Source organism: Anarrhichthys ocellatus, unplaced genomic scaffold (genome assembly GCF_004355925.1).
Source record: "Anarrhichthys ocellatus isolate YVR2014 unplaced genomic scaffold, GSC_Weel_1.0 scaffold1, whole genome shotgun sequence".
In the NCBI taxonomy this organism is placed as follows: domain Eukaryota; kingdom Metazoa; phylum Chordata; class Actinopteri; order Perciformes; family Anarhichadidae; genus Anarrhichthys; species Anarrhichthys ocellatus.
This window is the reverse complement of record NW_022280031.1, coordinates 13,969,468-13,984,897: the sequence shown is the minus strand read 5'-3', so window position 1 is coordinate 13,984,897 and position 15,430 is coordinate 13,969,468. Positions and strand designations below refer to the sequence as shown.

The 15,430-nt window shown below is 47.2% G+C and overlaps 1 protein-coding gene across 4 annotated transcripts in view; it reads right to left on the bottom strand.

The window, feature by feature from the left end:
* Positions 1-15,430, bottom strand: part of arhgap46a (Rho GTPase activating protein 46a) — a 29,704-nt gene that overhangs the window by 10,583 nt on the left and 3,691 nt on the right. For 2 of the 4 annotated variants that reach the window (XM_031843527.1, XM_031845237.1), the window contains exon 1: positions 8,311-12,637. In XM_031843527.1, the coding sequence (XP_031699387.1) occupies positions 8,311-8,849 (539 nt within the window). In that variant the 5' untranslated portion in view covers positions 8,850-12,637. The other 2 variants (XM_031844359.1, XM_031846071.1) reach the window with 2 other exon arrangements.

Here is a 15,430-nt window from a genome sequence, read left to right as displayed (position 1 = left end):
GACAGTGTCATAAAAGCACTATTATCATATCCAATCATGTACAGGCACTGGCTATATTTATATATATATATAGACAGTGTCATAAAAGCACTATTATCATATCCAATCATGTACAGGCACTGGCTATATTTATATATATATATAGACAGTGTCATAAAAGCACTATTATCATATCCAATCATGTACAGGCACTGGCTATATTTATATATATATATAGACAGTGTCATAAAAGCACTATTATCATATCCAATCATGTACAGGCACTGGCTATATTTCATCTGTTATAAAGAATCTAAAGCTGACAGGGCTGGGAAAGTCAGCAGCAATCCACAAATTCTTCTCCAAACATTTCACTGACCTCCAAAGACTTAACTCCATTTTTAGTCTGGCAGTCATAAAAGCCTTGTCAAACCCTTGAGATGAAAACTCCAGTGTGTGTTGTGCAAACCAAGTGCCTAAAAATACTGAGCACAGCACATCTCACTGAAGCTCATCCACACGTCCGACATGTGGGACTGGGTCTGGAGAATATACACGGGGTAGTGAAACGATTGCTGGTAGTTGAAATGCCTGTGAAGTAGCAAATGGTGGTTACATCGCATGGCATAAAAGTCGGCCATCTGAATCAACATTTGGACAGTAAACCAGCAGGCCACATGAAAAGAGGTTGATGTGGGAGAAGTCCGGATGGTAGTAATTCACAGCTGAGAATATCTTCACTCGGGTCCATAGGTTAATTCTTCTCCTTGTGGTTGAGCAGCTGGGCTAACCTCAAGCCCAATGGCCCACTGCTAATCCCAGCAACGTAAAACAATCTGGTCACGCTGCTCTGGTCGGCTGCCCCCTCATAATCTCCCCCTGCAATCAGGACTTTTCATTCCTCGACTGATCAACAAACTTGCCCTTTTAAAACCAAAAGAGTGTGTCTAAAGTGGGCATTATCGCACGTGGACACAGTTGGCGGCTGGCCTCAGTGAGACACATGTGACGCAGTAGAGAACACAGAGGCTCTGTAGACTTAATCAAAAAATGTCAAACAGGTAGTCTCAATGCGTTAGGAGACTTACCTTCCCTCCCTGCAACCTCTTCTTAACATTCAGTGGGGGGTAATTAATTCGATCACGGCGGATCACCTTCTGTCCTTTGTGAATCCAAACATAAACACAGCCAGAGCAAGTGTTCAAAGGCTTCCCTTTTCCAAGAAGAGCACTATGACTAAGTGGAGAGTTGGGCTGTAACCGTAGAAAGAGGACACAGAGGGAGGAGGAAGGAGGCGGAGTGCCCCCCCCCCCCCCCCTCCTCCTCCTCTCCCTGGAACAATGCTAAAATGATTCCCCTGAAGCCAACGGTAAACTCACTCACACTATCGCTCTCTCCCTCTCTCCCTCGCCCTCTCCCTCTCTCTCTCTCTCTCTCTCCCTCTCTCCCTCTCTCTCCCTCCCCCCCCCGTCTATAGAGTGAGTCACACCACGTCTTTGAATGTAAACAGGCTCCCATCTTCCAACGGTCCCACAGATTCGCCATCCAGGCAGGGCCCTATAAACAAGCTGGCTCTCAGCCACCTGGCACAGCACCAGGACAGCCTGCCACAAGCACTGCTGTTGGGAACGCTCCAGGGCCCCCACCTCCCCGAGACCAACACAAGAAGGTTTACCGTCTAAATGACACATAAGACACACACAAAGACAGACACGTGTGAAGACAAGAAGCTTCTGACAAGACGGGATTCACCCCAAACCACCGCTGTTTAGTAGTTACGAGCAAGTGTGAGTGTGTGTGGTTACACAGGGTGGAGAAGGGGGGGTTGATAGGTGACAGCTGTAAACATGAGAAGCCACTGTTCGTACTCTTTGAAGCAGTGTATGTTTTCGCACTCTGGCCCTGTCAGGCAGGAGGAGGTGATACAAATGCTCCAAAAATCATTCCCACCTCAGCAGCTGACTGTTTAGCGCCGGTTTGCTAGGAACAGGAACAGCTCACACATGAAACATCAAGGCAATTAGGATTGGATGGCCAAAGAACACAGCGGACCTCACACATGAAACCACAATAATCAAATTCCCCTTCCATTATCCAACAACAAATCAAACCTCGTTGTTCACACATAAAACAATCTGGGGTTCATGTAATGGCCGACTGTAAGTAAACAACATGGCTATCTTCCATCTTCTTGTTGGGTGGGTGACGTACTTTATGAGGACTGACCCTGAGATAGTAGTGACCACTACTTCCTGTCGGAGGAGGTCCTCTGGAGGGTCGTAGAGGGCTTCCCCATATGTAACACAAACAGGAAATGCCGCATGTAATGCTCACACACTGCTCCCAGGGCGGAAGTGTGGGCTAAAACTTAATTATAGGGAGCTTATGTACAGATTTACAAAAAGTTTCACATCATACATGGGAAATTCTATATCCCGTAGATGCTCCATCTTCATATCTAAAAAAACAAACACTCAAAGTGTCTTTACTATTCCTTCCTGTCCATACAAAACACCAAATAATATCTTATGATAAATTCAGTAGAAACATTAAACAACCTATTCTTCAGGGACTGAAACAGAACACATTCATGGGCCTGGGAGGAAGTCCAGCTCATGGTGTTGGCAGAGAGGGATTTTGTCAGGCTTTGTCTCTGTTGTCTGCCGACCATTGTCCCACCCAGGATCAGCAAAGGTCTAGCACGTTCACCCCCTCCAGCGCTGGCACATTATGTTGGCTGTCAGCAGGGAGTTTGGTGTGATGCTCAACGCGATCGCAAAAAGGGGGTTTTGGGGAGCCAACTCCAACAGCAAGTCTTTACGGTGTCTTCGATCTCTTACCTAAAGTCTCTAATCCCGTTACACAGCAAGAACAACACTCGCATATCAGTAAAACCTCAGGTCAACCAAATAAAGTATGATTACAAACCCCGAGCCGAACAAGGGACAAAGACAGTACAATGGTGAGAAAACAGCAACGGGCCCGAGAGCAGGGAGACGATTGGTGGGGGTTGGGGTGAGGGGGGACAACAGAGCTAAGGAGACAAGAGAGGAGGGTGTGAGCATGTGTAAATGAGAAGGGGTGGGGATTAGTCGTGGGAGAGTTCAGCGAGGGAATGAGCGGGAAGGATGGCATTCCTCAGGGCTCATTCAGGGGCCTCTGTGTGGTAGTGAGGGGTGTGTGGGGGGGGGGGGCTCACATAATGAATGCTGTGCCATCGTCACGGAGACGCCTCCGAAAACAACAGCAATGGGGGGGAGGAGGGGAGAGAAAGATGATAGGGAAGAGGCCATCTTTAACCTCCAGAGTCAGACAGGGGAAACCAGGCCGGCTCTTACATAACACTGAACAGGCCTGGACTTTACTCGACTCACAATGAGAGTTGTTTGGAAAGGGTGTGTGTGTGTTGCCTGCTAGTAGCTCATCTGTCAAAGAGTTGAATGTTAGCTGAAGGTGGGGATTATGGACTGCAATTCATCACAGAAGTTAAGAGACATGATAATTAAATTCCCATCAGATTTTTCTAAATGTCTCGCTGTTTGCAAAGAGATGAACTCAATTTTAACCACTGCTCAAGCACACGTGATTAGACACACACAGCTATCCTGCGTCGTACAAATCCCTTCAGTCAGAGTCTGAAGCTGGCATGTGAGAGCTTTAGGAAGATGGTGAAATGTGCGATAAAATAAAGTTAAGGGGCCCTTTGGAAACCAACAAGGTATAATCTGATTGGCCTCTGGGGCAGCAAATCAACTTAACAGTCAGCAAATCTCAATTAGTCTCAGCAGCTCTGGTGTCTCACGCCCACAAACACAGTCCCAGATACCTCTGTCGCTGTTCTGCATATTGCTGTGGTCATCTCAATAACCAACTAAATATGCTATGGGGACCTGGCTGTCAGCAGATGTTCTGTCTCTCCTTACGCTCCTGCCTTGAATAACTGTCGTTTGGAAAAGCCATCAGCTGAGTCACTTTGGCAGAGAGAGGGATATGGATTTGGAAGCTCTTAAATATACCCCCTGGGAATAGAGGGGGTCTGAAAAACAGGGGTTATTATTAACACTGACTGGACAGGAAGAGGAAATGGGGTCGTACAGGCCATGCTTCTGCTGCACAAACACCTCGGAGCACCAACCAATGGGATCACTGCGATCTGAGCAGAGGAAGGAAACTGAAAAGACAAAGAGGATTCGCTGAGGACGTTGAATCCACTTCGTCAGCGTGCAGGCATCGTTTTTTTTCTCTCACTTTTCAACAAACCGGTCATAAGAATATCAAGCAGAAGAATGAAGTGACATTTTGGGCTTAAGGCGAAGCTGGTAGACCCCTGCTTCCCGTCAGGCCCCTCTAGAGAGCCAGCTGTCCTGCAACAGCTGAACTGATGCACCTCCCTCCTCTGAGCCAAGATGTCTACCAGTTGTGCATGTCTGTGGCTCCCGTTGCCCGACATCCAGAAGAGAGCTGGGCTGGGCCAGAGGACAGCCACTAGGAGCTTTTTCAAGGGACAGGATGAGGCCAAACCCAACGGAATTCCAGAGAGACCCCGCCTCTGGAATTTGAAAGTGCATCTGAAGCTCTGATCCCATTGAAAGACACTCTTTGAATGATTACAACTGGACCGCACACACAAAACCTGTTCAAACCAGTCTCAAGTCTCTGAGATAAGCTCAGGGACACAAAAGAGCAGAAAAACAATGATATGTTAACAATAATCATCATCGCCGTTAAGAAATGGATGCGCAAAACCTGTGGAAACCATGGAAGCAGCAACCTGAAAAATACCGTGTCTGTATGCTGCAAGTCAGCTGATCCAGTCAGAGCAGCATGCCTAAGGCCAGTTCACATGCGGTGCCACTGGTTCTTCATGAAAACACTGGAGATATTCTCACAACAGCACCAGAAGTAAAAGCAGCGTTTCAATCATTTCTAAAAGAAAACTGTGCCTCTGTGATCTCGCTCTTGAGAATACCATAAAATCTTAAGCGTTCAAAAGAGAGTGAAACACGGGACGTGTGGAGAAATAAGGACATCGCCACTGTTAACGAGACCAAGGTGCGTAGGCACACAACCGGATCCCCAGTTCAAAGTGCAACTTTTCTTTCCGCAAAGGGAAAAATAAATACAGGCAGACTTAAAAGACCATCTGGAAAGGGCTGAAAATGAGCTTACCACACCAGGAGCGTACAGATGAAACATGTCTTCACAGTGTGCGTAAAAGATTTTGCGGCGGGAGATGAAAAGCACGAGAGGCTTGCGCTCTTGGAGTAAACACGCAGACAATGTGTGACTCATTAGCAACTTAAAAACTTTATCTAGCCCATAAGACGCCCCCGACATGACTCACAGCCAGACAGTCTCAAAGCACGCGAGGGGAAGCTTCTTCTGTTTGGGCTTTTTTTTTTTGTATACTTTTGCTTTCACGTGCATGTTTTATAAAAACAAAAAAAAAAACACTTCCCCAAAGTAGAAATGTTTTCAGTTTTGTTGGTTGTGTCATCAGACACTTTAGGGTAGAGGTTTCTACATTATTTTCCCTAAAGTCAGACTGAAATTAGACCAACATTCCTTTTACTAAACTTGTTGCACACTCATGAAAAGTCAAGCTACCTTGTCCCCTCTTTAATGTGTGATTCAGTGATTCAACTGTGGTATGAGCTCATGAAACAATGCAGACAGAGTTGAGGTTTTAGGTACTAATGTACCTAACTCTTTCTGAACCTTCTTAAAAAGCAATACAAAGCCAGTTGACAATCAGGAATAGCGAGTTCTAAGCGTCCAATGTCAGCAGAGATTGAATGCCGGTGCAACGCTATGTCATTACGGGGCTAAATGAAAGGGAACATACAAGTCATTTGGTGTTCTTCTCCATTCAGCATACCTACTCACTGCGTAGAGAAAGGACTCAGCTGACCATGGGGGACAACTGGGTTTAAGTGAGAACCTTTGTTCCCTTTTAGTGGTCCATTATACGCCCCAGGCTGGCCCATAAGACAAAAGAGTGCTGTGACCCTGATGTGAACCACCGTGGGTCACTTCTGGGTTGTCTTACACCATGCGGTCATGTGTCCTCAGCAGACTTTTAACATCCACTCAAACCTCAGCAGGTCTCCTGTAGCTGGAAAGCTCGGGGGAGAGGAGCCCACACACAGTGAAGACAGGCACACTGTGGTGAAATCCCATACAGATGTTATCAGGTTGACGATAACAACACGCGGACACATAAGTGCATTGAAAGGTGGGTGTAATTCAATACAGATGTCATAAGCCGGTTGATCTGCAACACCTACATCATGGAAAGAGAGTTTGCTTCAGTTTCCTGTGCCCAATAACCACATGTGACTGACATGTTTACCTCTGGAGACCACGGTACTTCCCTGATGAGCTCCACAGACTCAAAGTACCCAGAAATTCCCAGGACATGTGATAAGACTTGGGCAATGAGTAACAGATTTGGCACTCAAGGCCTCGAAAAAGTGTGTGCTTCTATAATAATGAACATAGACAAATGCAAAGATATGAGCTTTACAAAGACAGGAAGCGGCACCAAGCAACCGGTGCTTAGAATAACACGCAGGGTGTGTTGTGTGGAAACTCTTCTATCTGTAATGAACAGATTTATTAATAGCACAAAACAAAAGGGAAACTGCCGTTGGAAGAACTGGGATTGTCCCATCTCCACAAAGAACACTATTGTTTTTCAACTGCCGTAAGCTAATAACATTTCATCTCCGCTGAAGAGAAGAAAACAAAAGGGAACATGTGGCGACATGTCTAAAAGAACTGAGACGTTCACTGAGGAACTGTAAATGATGAAATACCCAAACTAAAAAAAGTTATGACCGGCAGTAACATGATCAAATAAAGGAAGAGGACATTCTCATGAAAGCCCCCAACACTCCCATGTTTTGGGTGGGACAGAACAATTAGCTCACCGCAAACCAATGTGGCCCTTTCCAACTCTTCATTTAAGACTTTCTCCCTGGCTCTTCCCCCTTCATCCTTGTCATTATCAGTGAGGCGGGCCACCAGCTGCAAACAAGCATGTTTGAGTGGTTGAGCCGTCACATTCCACCGTCTATGTGCATTTTGTGGCGGTTTCTAATTACCTGCTAAGAGATGGAGGCCGGTGAGCATGTTGAGGGGCCAAATGGCTAAGTAGGGTATCAAGCCTCTGTGGGCTAAAGACCCCCTCACCCTTCCTCCGAGGAACACAGCTGGCCATTGTTTTAAAGGGGGAGACAGAAAAGGCTCTGGGAGTGGTTGAATCACTGGGGCAAAGTGGGACCCAGTGGGGGGCTTTAACACTCCCCCAACACACACACACACACACACACACACACACACACACGCACCAGAGGCAATGCAACGAGGCCTCCAGTAGTGTCATTCAACAGCCGTGGCCGACCAATCAGTTCCCCCTCCGTCTAAACGTAATCCCACAGGATCGACGGGGTCAGAGGAGAGACCTCCTGAGGGCCAAGGTGAGGTGCACGAAGAGCCGGGAGGAACCGGAGAGCCACAGTCGCCGCGAGGGAGCCTCTGAAAAGCAGCAGGGTTCGCCTTGTTTATACGCAGCTGGAATGTGGCGGTTCTGCTTGCTATTAACCACAGACAACACTCTCTTACATGCCTCTCGTGCATGCGCATTTAAGCTCTCACCCATAAGAGGCAATCTAGTTTTTAAAGGGCCTGGGGCCCTGGGTTTGTTTTAGGAAAATGAAGTGAGCGTCGGAGCAGCACGGGGCAGGGTGGTGGTGAGCACACAGAAGGACACTGAGACGGCCTCGGTGGCCCCGTGCCAGGGAAAACACAAGTGGCATGTCTGGAATCTGGCTTTGGAGGGAAGAGACGGCGGTTTGGACGAGGCCCCAACGCCAAGCGCATGATGGGGTCTCTGAATGGCTTACTGTTAGGGGCCGTTCTGCACCGGAGGAGGAGGGGGGGGATGTCGTGTTCTGTAGTATAACTGACCGTTCTCCCCATTTGGTAACGATTTGCTGAAATGGCTGAGCACGGTTCACAGGCGATGATAGTATGGAAACACGGGACATGTGGAATGTTCAGATAAGTGAGAATGAAAATTAAAAAAAGCTGTCAGAGCTCGGCCCCGAGTGGTCAATAGTCAAAATAATCCTGCGAGTTCTCACAGCAGAAGCATTTGAAAGTCATTACGATTCATGATGCCACATGCTGCGATGACCATCGCACACATGCTGCGATGACTATCGCATTTCCTTACTTTTCTCCTGGTAATTTGATCCATTAACGATTAAGCACAATTTCCTTTCCAGACTTACTGTAGAGGCTACCGAAGGTTTGGTTCAGGCTTACCTCTGTGGGTCTTTACTCCCGTCGGTGCTGTTTTCGGTGCTGCTTCCGTCTCCCTGCGATCTGCTGTCCACCGCTGGGTCCAGCTCTGGGTTGGCGGCCTCCTTATCGGCCTCCGGCACTCCGGGAACGGGGCTCTCTCGGTCCTGCTCGGGCAGAGGTATGAAGCGCCCCTGGCTCCCTACACTGCCGATACTCCCCGTGGGCCCGTGCTGGTGGTGCCTGTCCACGCCCCCTCCGGCACGCTTGGCCTCACTGCATCGTCTCATGGCCTGGAGCTGGGAGAGGGGCACTATATCGGCTCCCTGGGGTCGGTGCCAGACTGTGCGGCGCCCTGTGGAGTTGTAGTAGTAGAAGCGGCCACTCTGGGGGTCGAAGAGCTCCCACCACTGGTTGCCGTCGGCCTGGCGGACAGGAACGCCCGAGGGGGGGTCCCAGCCGCACTCACCACTGGTCAAGTTCACATACATGCGCTCGCGGGAGCGGGGCTCCAGGATCTCCACCCAATCAGAGCTGAATAAGAAGAAACAAGGCAGGAGCATTAACAGATTATCCACCAACAGGACACTGTGTTGCAATAGAGGCCAAGGTCACGCCTCGGTACTAATCAGCTCAACGAGCTGTAAACAACTCACACTGTTTTGCAGACTGAGAGGCCCAACGATGCCCATATGGAGAGAGTCAATGCTTGTGTCCCCTACATGCATCCATCTGTGTGTGTGTGTGCATGTGTTAGCAATGATGTCATCTCTTTCGTTTCCTTAATAAGGGGACAGGTGGACACTCTCAGCAAGACACCAGGCATGGAGTCAGCAAGGGCCCAAAGAGAACCATACGCTCAGAGTGCCACTAAGGCTAAAAACCCATCGAGCTTAACCGCAATCACAGAGCGGCAACAGCCAGCTCAGCACAATACACACAGGCAACAAATAAGAGATAGCGGAGGTGCAAAAATAGAGATAGAAACAACCCAGATTGCAGGAAAGCACACATGCAGATAGGAGGGAGAGCCAATTACATGTAATTAGACCATGAACTGAATTTCAGAGAAATAATAGGACACCATCTGTGTTAATGGGTGCGGCATATTATTGTAATTGAATGATATCGCCCCCATATAACAGGTATGTGCTGTAGCTACCTACATAAAAATCAAGGTCAACAAATGTGTCTGACAAATAAGTGAGGACTGCAGTCATCCAGGTCAGGCTACTCTTTAGTTTCCTTTGATCTAGTTCCTTGATGCAGGCCTCAACTGTGCCAGCAAATCCATGTGGGAACAGGACAACTGCAAACAGCCGGCGAGAGTCCTTCCCCCCCCCCAGTCTCAGACACAGTAGATGTCGAGATCAGAGCGAGAGAAAGGACTCGAAATATAAATTACCACGCTCCTTACTTACTGTCTCTCATACCACTTGAGGGTTTCGCCAAGGTTAGGTCATTTCTCTTCTATCCCACAAAACTCTAGCCTAGTATCTTTGAGAGAAAAGTACCAGTGGAGAGGAATTAGTGTCACAACAATCCGACATAGGTTTGGATATTTTCCCAGCTTTCTCAGGAAAGAGAAGCTTTTCTTCTCCCTGTCACGGTTGTTTGCGACAGGGAGCCTGCTGTCCAGGCTACCTGTGATGATCAGAAAAAGGGGGCACGGAGCTTAGCATGGATAAGAGTGCCGACAATGTCCACCACATATGCACCACATTCGTTTCTCATGTGCCTGCCAAATCAACCCTGAGGTGTGCGGCCCAGGGCTCAGAAATAGAAACGGAGAGGCGGTGCCAGTCGGGTCTGCCAGGGTTGCAATGTCACCGTGATGATGACTACTCACTGGGATCAACAGCTGTTCTCCTCTTTTTAACCGCAAAATCTCTGAGTGACTGTGACCTACCTGTTCATATCGATCTACATCTCTTGTATGTGCTACCAGCACCCATCTCTCCATAGGCTGATTTAACCGCCGGGTAAACATGGAGCATGGAGAGGATATAGGAGCCTTTCACATAAGGTCTTCCCATGTGTCCCAGTGCTCTATGCTGGGAGGCCATCTGGTCCAATCCTTCACACCGGGCAAGTAGCCCTGACCCAAGTAGACTCTACGTGAAGGGTGGGTTTATATTGGGTTTTTAACTCCCCCCTCCCTGAAAAATAAAAGTGCAAGTAAGTGTGTGAATGTGTTTGTGTTGCAGGGGATGGATTCTATACAGCAGAACAGTGTTCACAGTCTGAGGGACCACAAAACGAGGCCCAACTATCAGAAGATGACTTGCAGGCTTGATTAGATTCGCAACGCTTCATGGGAAGGAAGCCTCGCAAATAATGGGGCATTCAAGAGTCAATCCCACCCCACACATACCAGAGTCTACATCCTTTTGCTGCTCCCAGCCTCCAAAAAGAAGGTCTTCCCACTCCGACAAACCGATCTCTCCGCGCTGCATTCCTTGTTATTCAGATTCGTGTTTGTCGGCACTCTCTCTGGAAATGCAGCGTTCATATCAGAATCCAAATAAACCAATCCCTCATGAACGCGCAGTGACAGAAAGCTGAGGCTGTGTGTCCCCGAAACGCCACGACAGTAGGGAAACCAGCACAGAACTCGACATGCCCGACCAGGTCCTGAACACCCCAACAGGAAACCAGGGTTTGAGGGTCACCCCGGAGGCCACGGCTGATGCGTACGGACCGTTCCCTCTGGCTAAATAAACAGCAGTTAGAGCTGAGAGCGAGCCGGCTGGGTTCTGTTGATACGACCAGATAAGCAGGAAGACGGACCAGTGTTCAGGTTCGGAAAAATTCCTGGAACATCCCTTTTGGGAGTACTCAAAAACAACAGGAGTGATGTCCATTACATGGGTTTGTCTAACACAGAGGGGCTTGTCATCTGCAGAATTTACCAGGACTGAGGTGGACACTCTTTGATTTCTCCACATTTAAAATGAAAATAGAACTATTTCCACCGCAACTACCTATTCACACTCACTCTCGAAACATAGGTGATTCCCTGGCATAGAGAGGCAGACATGAAAGTACAGAGCAGCACTTCAAGTAACCGAGGCAGCCTGCCACTTGCTTCAAATGTTCATAAATGGTTTGGAATGCAGCTTGCACGAGCTCAGCAAAGCACAACTCCAACAGAAATGTTTTATGTTGGACTAAAATTAACTTACTACACACACACACACACACACACACACACACACACACGGTCCTTTGACTGAAGGACACAGCACCTGATTTTACCTCTGGGGAAGCTCAGTTTAATTGAAGCGGACTTGCATGCCGCAGGCCTGTGTTGGGGGGTTTGTGTGGTGCTAAAACAGAACCGGATTGCCTTCAGTGACCACAGGAACAGTAGGATTTTACAGATTATTTTCATTAATAGTAACTTCTAGTTCACAAAATACTTTCTTGAATATAAACAGGATCGGTTTTCCCGAATGAATCTATTTTTGCACTAGTTTTTTAAGCTAACCTACATTGTTCACAGTGAGTTTTATCATTCATTTTTTAAAACAACTGCCCACAGCTTTGAAACATTTGGAAATGTAAGTATGAAATACAATGTTCTCTTTGCTCTTGTGTGTAATAACACACCCTCCCGTGGCACACAGGGTCTTTGTCTCCCATTTGGGTCAAGGAGATGCTTCAGCAGCATATTGGTATTCCAAAGCGACTAAAAATAAAGCTTGTCAAATTGTAAAAAAAAAAGAAAAAAAAAAAAAAAAAGAAAAAAAAAGATCTCTGCAAACAGAGCCTGCCAAAGAGACCAAGAGGCCAATGCAAACACACACACACACACACGTGCACACAAGCACCTCTTCTTAACCATCTAGTTAGTTCCTCCCTTTCTCAATGGGCCAGAGGTCTCCCTTCTGAAGAAGAAATACTGAATTTACAGTTCACTCCAAAAATAACTAACAGAGCAGTTTCCCAGAGTGAGGGAAACAACAGAATACAGCTCATGGAATCTGCCCCATTGTTTCGAAGCCAACGCCAAAGAGCAAATGGTACTTTTTCCCCCCCAACAGTGGAAAACACAGAGGACTGGACAATACGGTCACTAGAAATAGGGCAACGAGATGCCTTGTGTCATTGTCCAGCTTTAGATTCCAAACAAACTCAAAATATCAGTGTGGTCCTTTGATTTCGTCAAAGAGATAAATAATACCGTGTAGCGTCGAGTTTTGAACAAACTATGGTTTCATCAGATAATGTAGTAACGGCTGAAATGCAGCTTTCGTGCTTCAGTGCCATTGTGGCATTTCGGATGGACAGATAGGACGCCTTCAGATACTGAGCCAAATGGGGGTTTAACTGCATTACATTTGTCCATATATATATATATATATATATATATATATATATATATATATATACACATGTTACGGTGAATTGATCAGCTCCCATTTACCAAGCAGGACTGTTGTAAGGTAACCTCTGACCTTTACCAACAACAGCCTGTTCTGAGCTTGTGACGGTCCCCTGTGGGCCCGAGGCAGGCTGAGCTCTCACACAGGGCCCGCCATTCATTTAGGAAATCTTAGCACTCTGTTCACCAGGCACAGCAAGAAAAAAAACAAAGTGCAAGGTCCACGCTGGCAGGTATATATTTACAGACCTGCCATTTTCTATTTACAGACATCACACATCCTCTCTCCTCAGACACTGGCTGTGAAATAAGTCATTTCTCAGAGAGAAGAGGAAGGAGTTTAAACTCACCCAGCCGCACAGGTACAACACTATTAAAAATATAGTAACAAAGAGAAACCTGTGGTGATTTGCTCTCTCGGGGGCAAGCAGAGGCCTGTAACTCAATACAATTGAAGGGACGATCTGCCTTAAGCAGACTTCTGTTTGATTATGCATAAATCATGTGCAAAGGCTATTCAGCATGGCTGCTCGGCAACCTGCTTATCTAAATATTGTAAAACAGACAGAGACTGACTACCGAGTGCTTGGCAGCGGTGCCAGTAGCCGTGAGTAATCGTAAACCAGGCGGCGCTAGACGTGATCTGGCGATTATGATAGGTCCACTTGGTTTCGTCCTATATGTTTCCACTGCAGGTGGTGTTTGTGGATAGTGATGACATGAATCAGGTTTGATGGGAGGCTCATTTTGTCCTCATCAAGGAGCATAATTCCTCTGCAAAAGGCCCGTGTGTTTGTTTCCTGGAAGTCTCCGCCAAACTAAATGTTTCTGTTGGAAACAGAAGCTGGGACGAGGTGTATGTGGGTCGTCTCTGTGCAGGATAGGCTCCTAGACTCCGCCCAGGAGTCCAAAACAATCGGGGGGGAGTGCACATATTTCAGATGAGAGAGGGAAAAAAAAAGCCCTGCACCTGTCGCACACACATTCTTTGGCCCCTTTTTTGTTTGACACCTCTCGTTCCTGCCGTGTCACCAGGGTTAGAGGTCGGTAGAACACAGCCCATTGGTCAATGTGTGTGTGCGTGTGTTGCATTTCATTTAACAAACAAACAAAATTGCATAGAAGGCAGCCGAGTCTGTTATAGAGTAATGGACTTCTGAGAGGCAACTTGGCGTCCATCCCCCACTCATAAAGTTAATGCTCGGGGTTTAGGATGCTGTACACTTATCTTGTTCTCAGACTTTAACAGTGATGTGCTTTGTGAACCAGACCCACGGGCTGCGTTCTGCCTGTCTCGTCTACTCTATTGCCCCCCCGGTCAGACTTTACGTAGGTTTATACTGTAGATCATTCTATCGACTCTATGCTGCGCATTGTGGGGCTGCTATGCCTTGCGGACAAAGTTTATCCATCTCCTGTGCAGCCCCGGAGGAATTCAGACGATCATAGGGACGTGAAAAAAAATCAACGGACAAGAACTCGTGTTGATAAATGAGACCTTTAATGGATGGATGACCATACGACGCAGACTTTCAAAAACTAATAGTTATTATATAGATTTGTCAATTATAACACTGAGATTGTGTTGAAATAAAGAAGTTGCATAGAGTTGTTTTTTTTGCATTTTAATGAGTATAAAAAACCTGTAGCGTTGACATATAAACACATTTTTCCAAATTGAACCACATTAATGGGAACATGGCCTAAAAAAAAAAAAGATTCATACTCGTTCCCTCGTCTTCACCCCTCCTCCCCTCTCAGCAGCAGTTGTCAGTGTCCATTCCTCACTCGTGTGGCAAACGAGCTCAGGGGGTCGTCTTTCATGCCAAGAACACGAACGCCATTGACAGAGTGGGCCTTCTGTGAGCCGACACCGGCTGCAGACTACCAAGGAGGAGAGGAGAGGTAAACGCACTTTAAGACCTAACGGCCAGACATCCACATGCCCGGCAGAGACAACAAGGCTGGCATGGGAGGACGGAGATGAACAGAGAGCCTTTCTGCCAATTTCTGTTCAGTCAAATCCAATAATTGTCATCTGAAATGTCACCGTTACTCAGTGAAGATGAGTAAATACACTTTCAATGTTGTCTGGTATCAACTGAGAACAGAGTGATCGGCAGTTCTGAGTTCTAGACTGCATGCTGCGAAAAAAAACTACAAGAACCAGATTATCCAGTTTTGGTCTGTGTGCTCCATGCTGGGCTTATAACAATGTGTGCCACTGTTGGGACGATGGGGTTTATTTTAAAACCATGGGGGGTGAAAAAATGCAAAGTGGATTTTGATGCTTTCTGCACAGTCTTCAGCAAGAAGGACTACAAAGTTGACTGCTCGCCTATGAGAGACAGCCACATGAACACACTGATCAGATCGAGAGAACAGAAAGACTTTCCCTGTAGCTGCAGTAGTCGACAGTTTCTTGCTATACATTAATCTGGCTCGCTGGGAATGGAAGAAAAAATGGTTACCTAGTTGACAGGAATGTGCTGTGATGACTCACGGTCATATGCATTACAAAGCCTGTGAAATGCACCCTATTCTGAAGACCGCGATGGATCAGGACAATGCAGACTATTGTCAGAACAACAGGCAGACTTCATTCTAACGAGAACTCTCTGTGGTGCTTCCACAGGGGGTACCACAGCCAATCAGAGCCGCGGAGGAGGGGGGGGGGGGGGGGTTGGGGTGTGTATGCGAGGTCGGGGGGGACCTCCTTCAAACAGCTGCCATGACCCAGAACCAGAGACGGTTTCC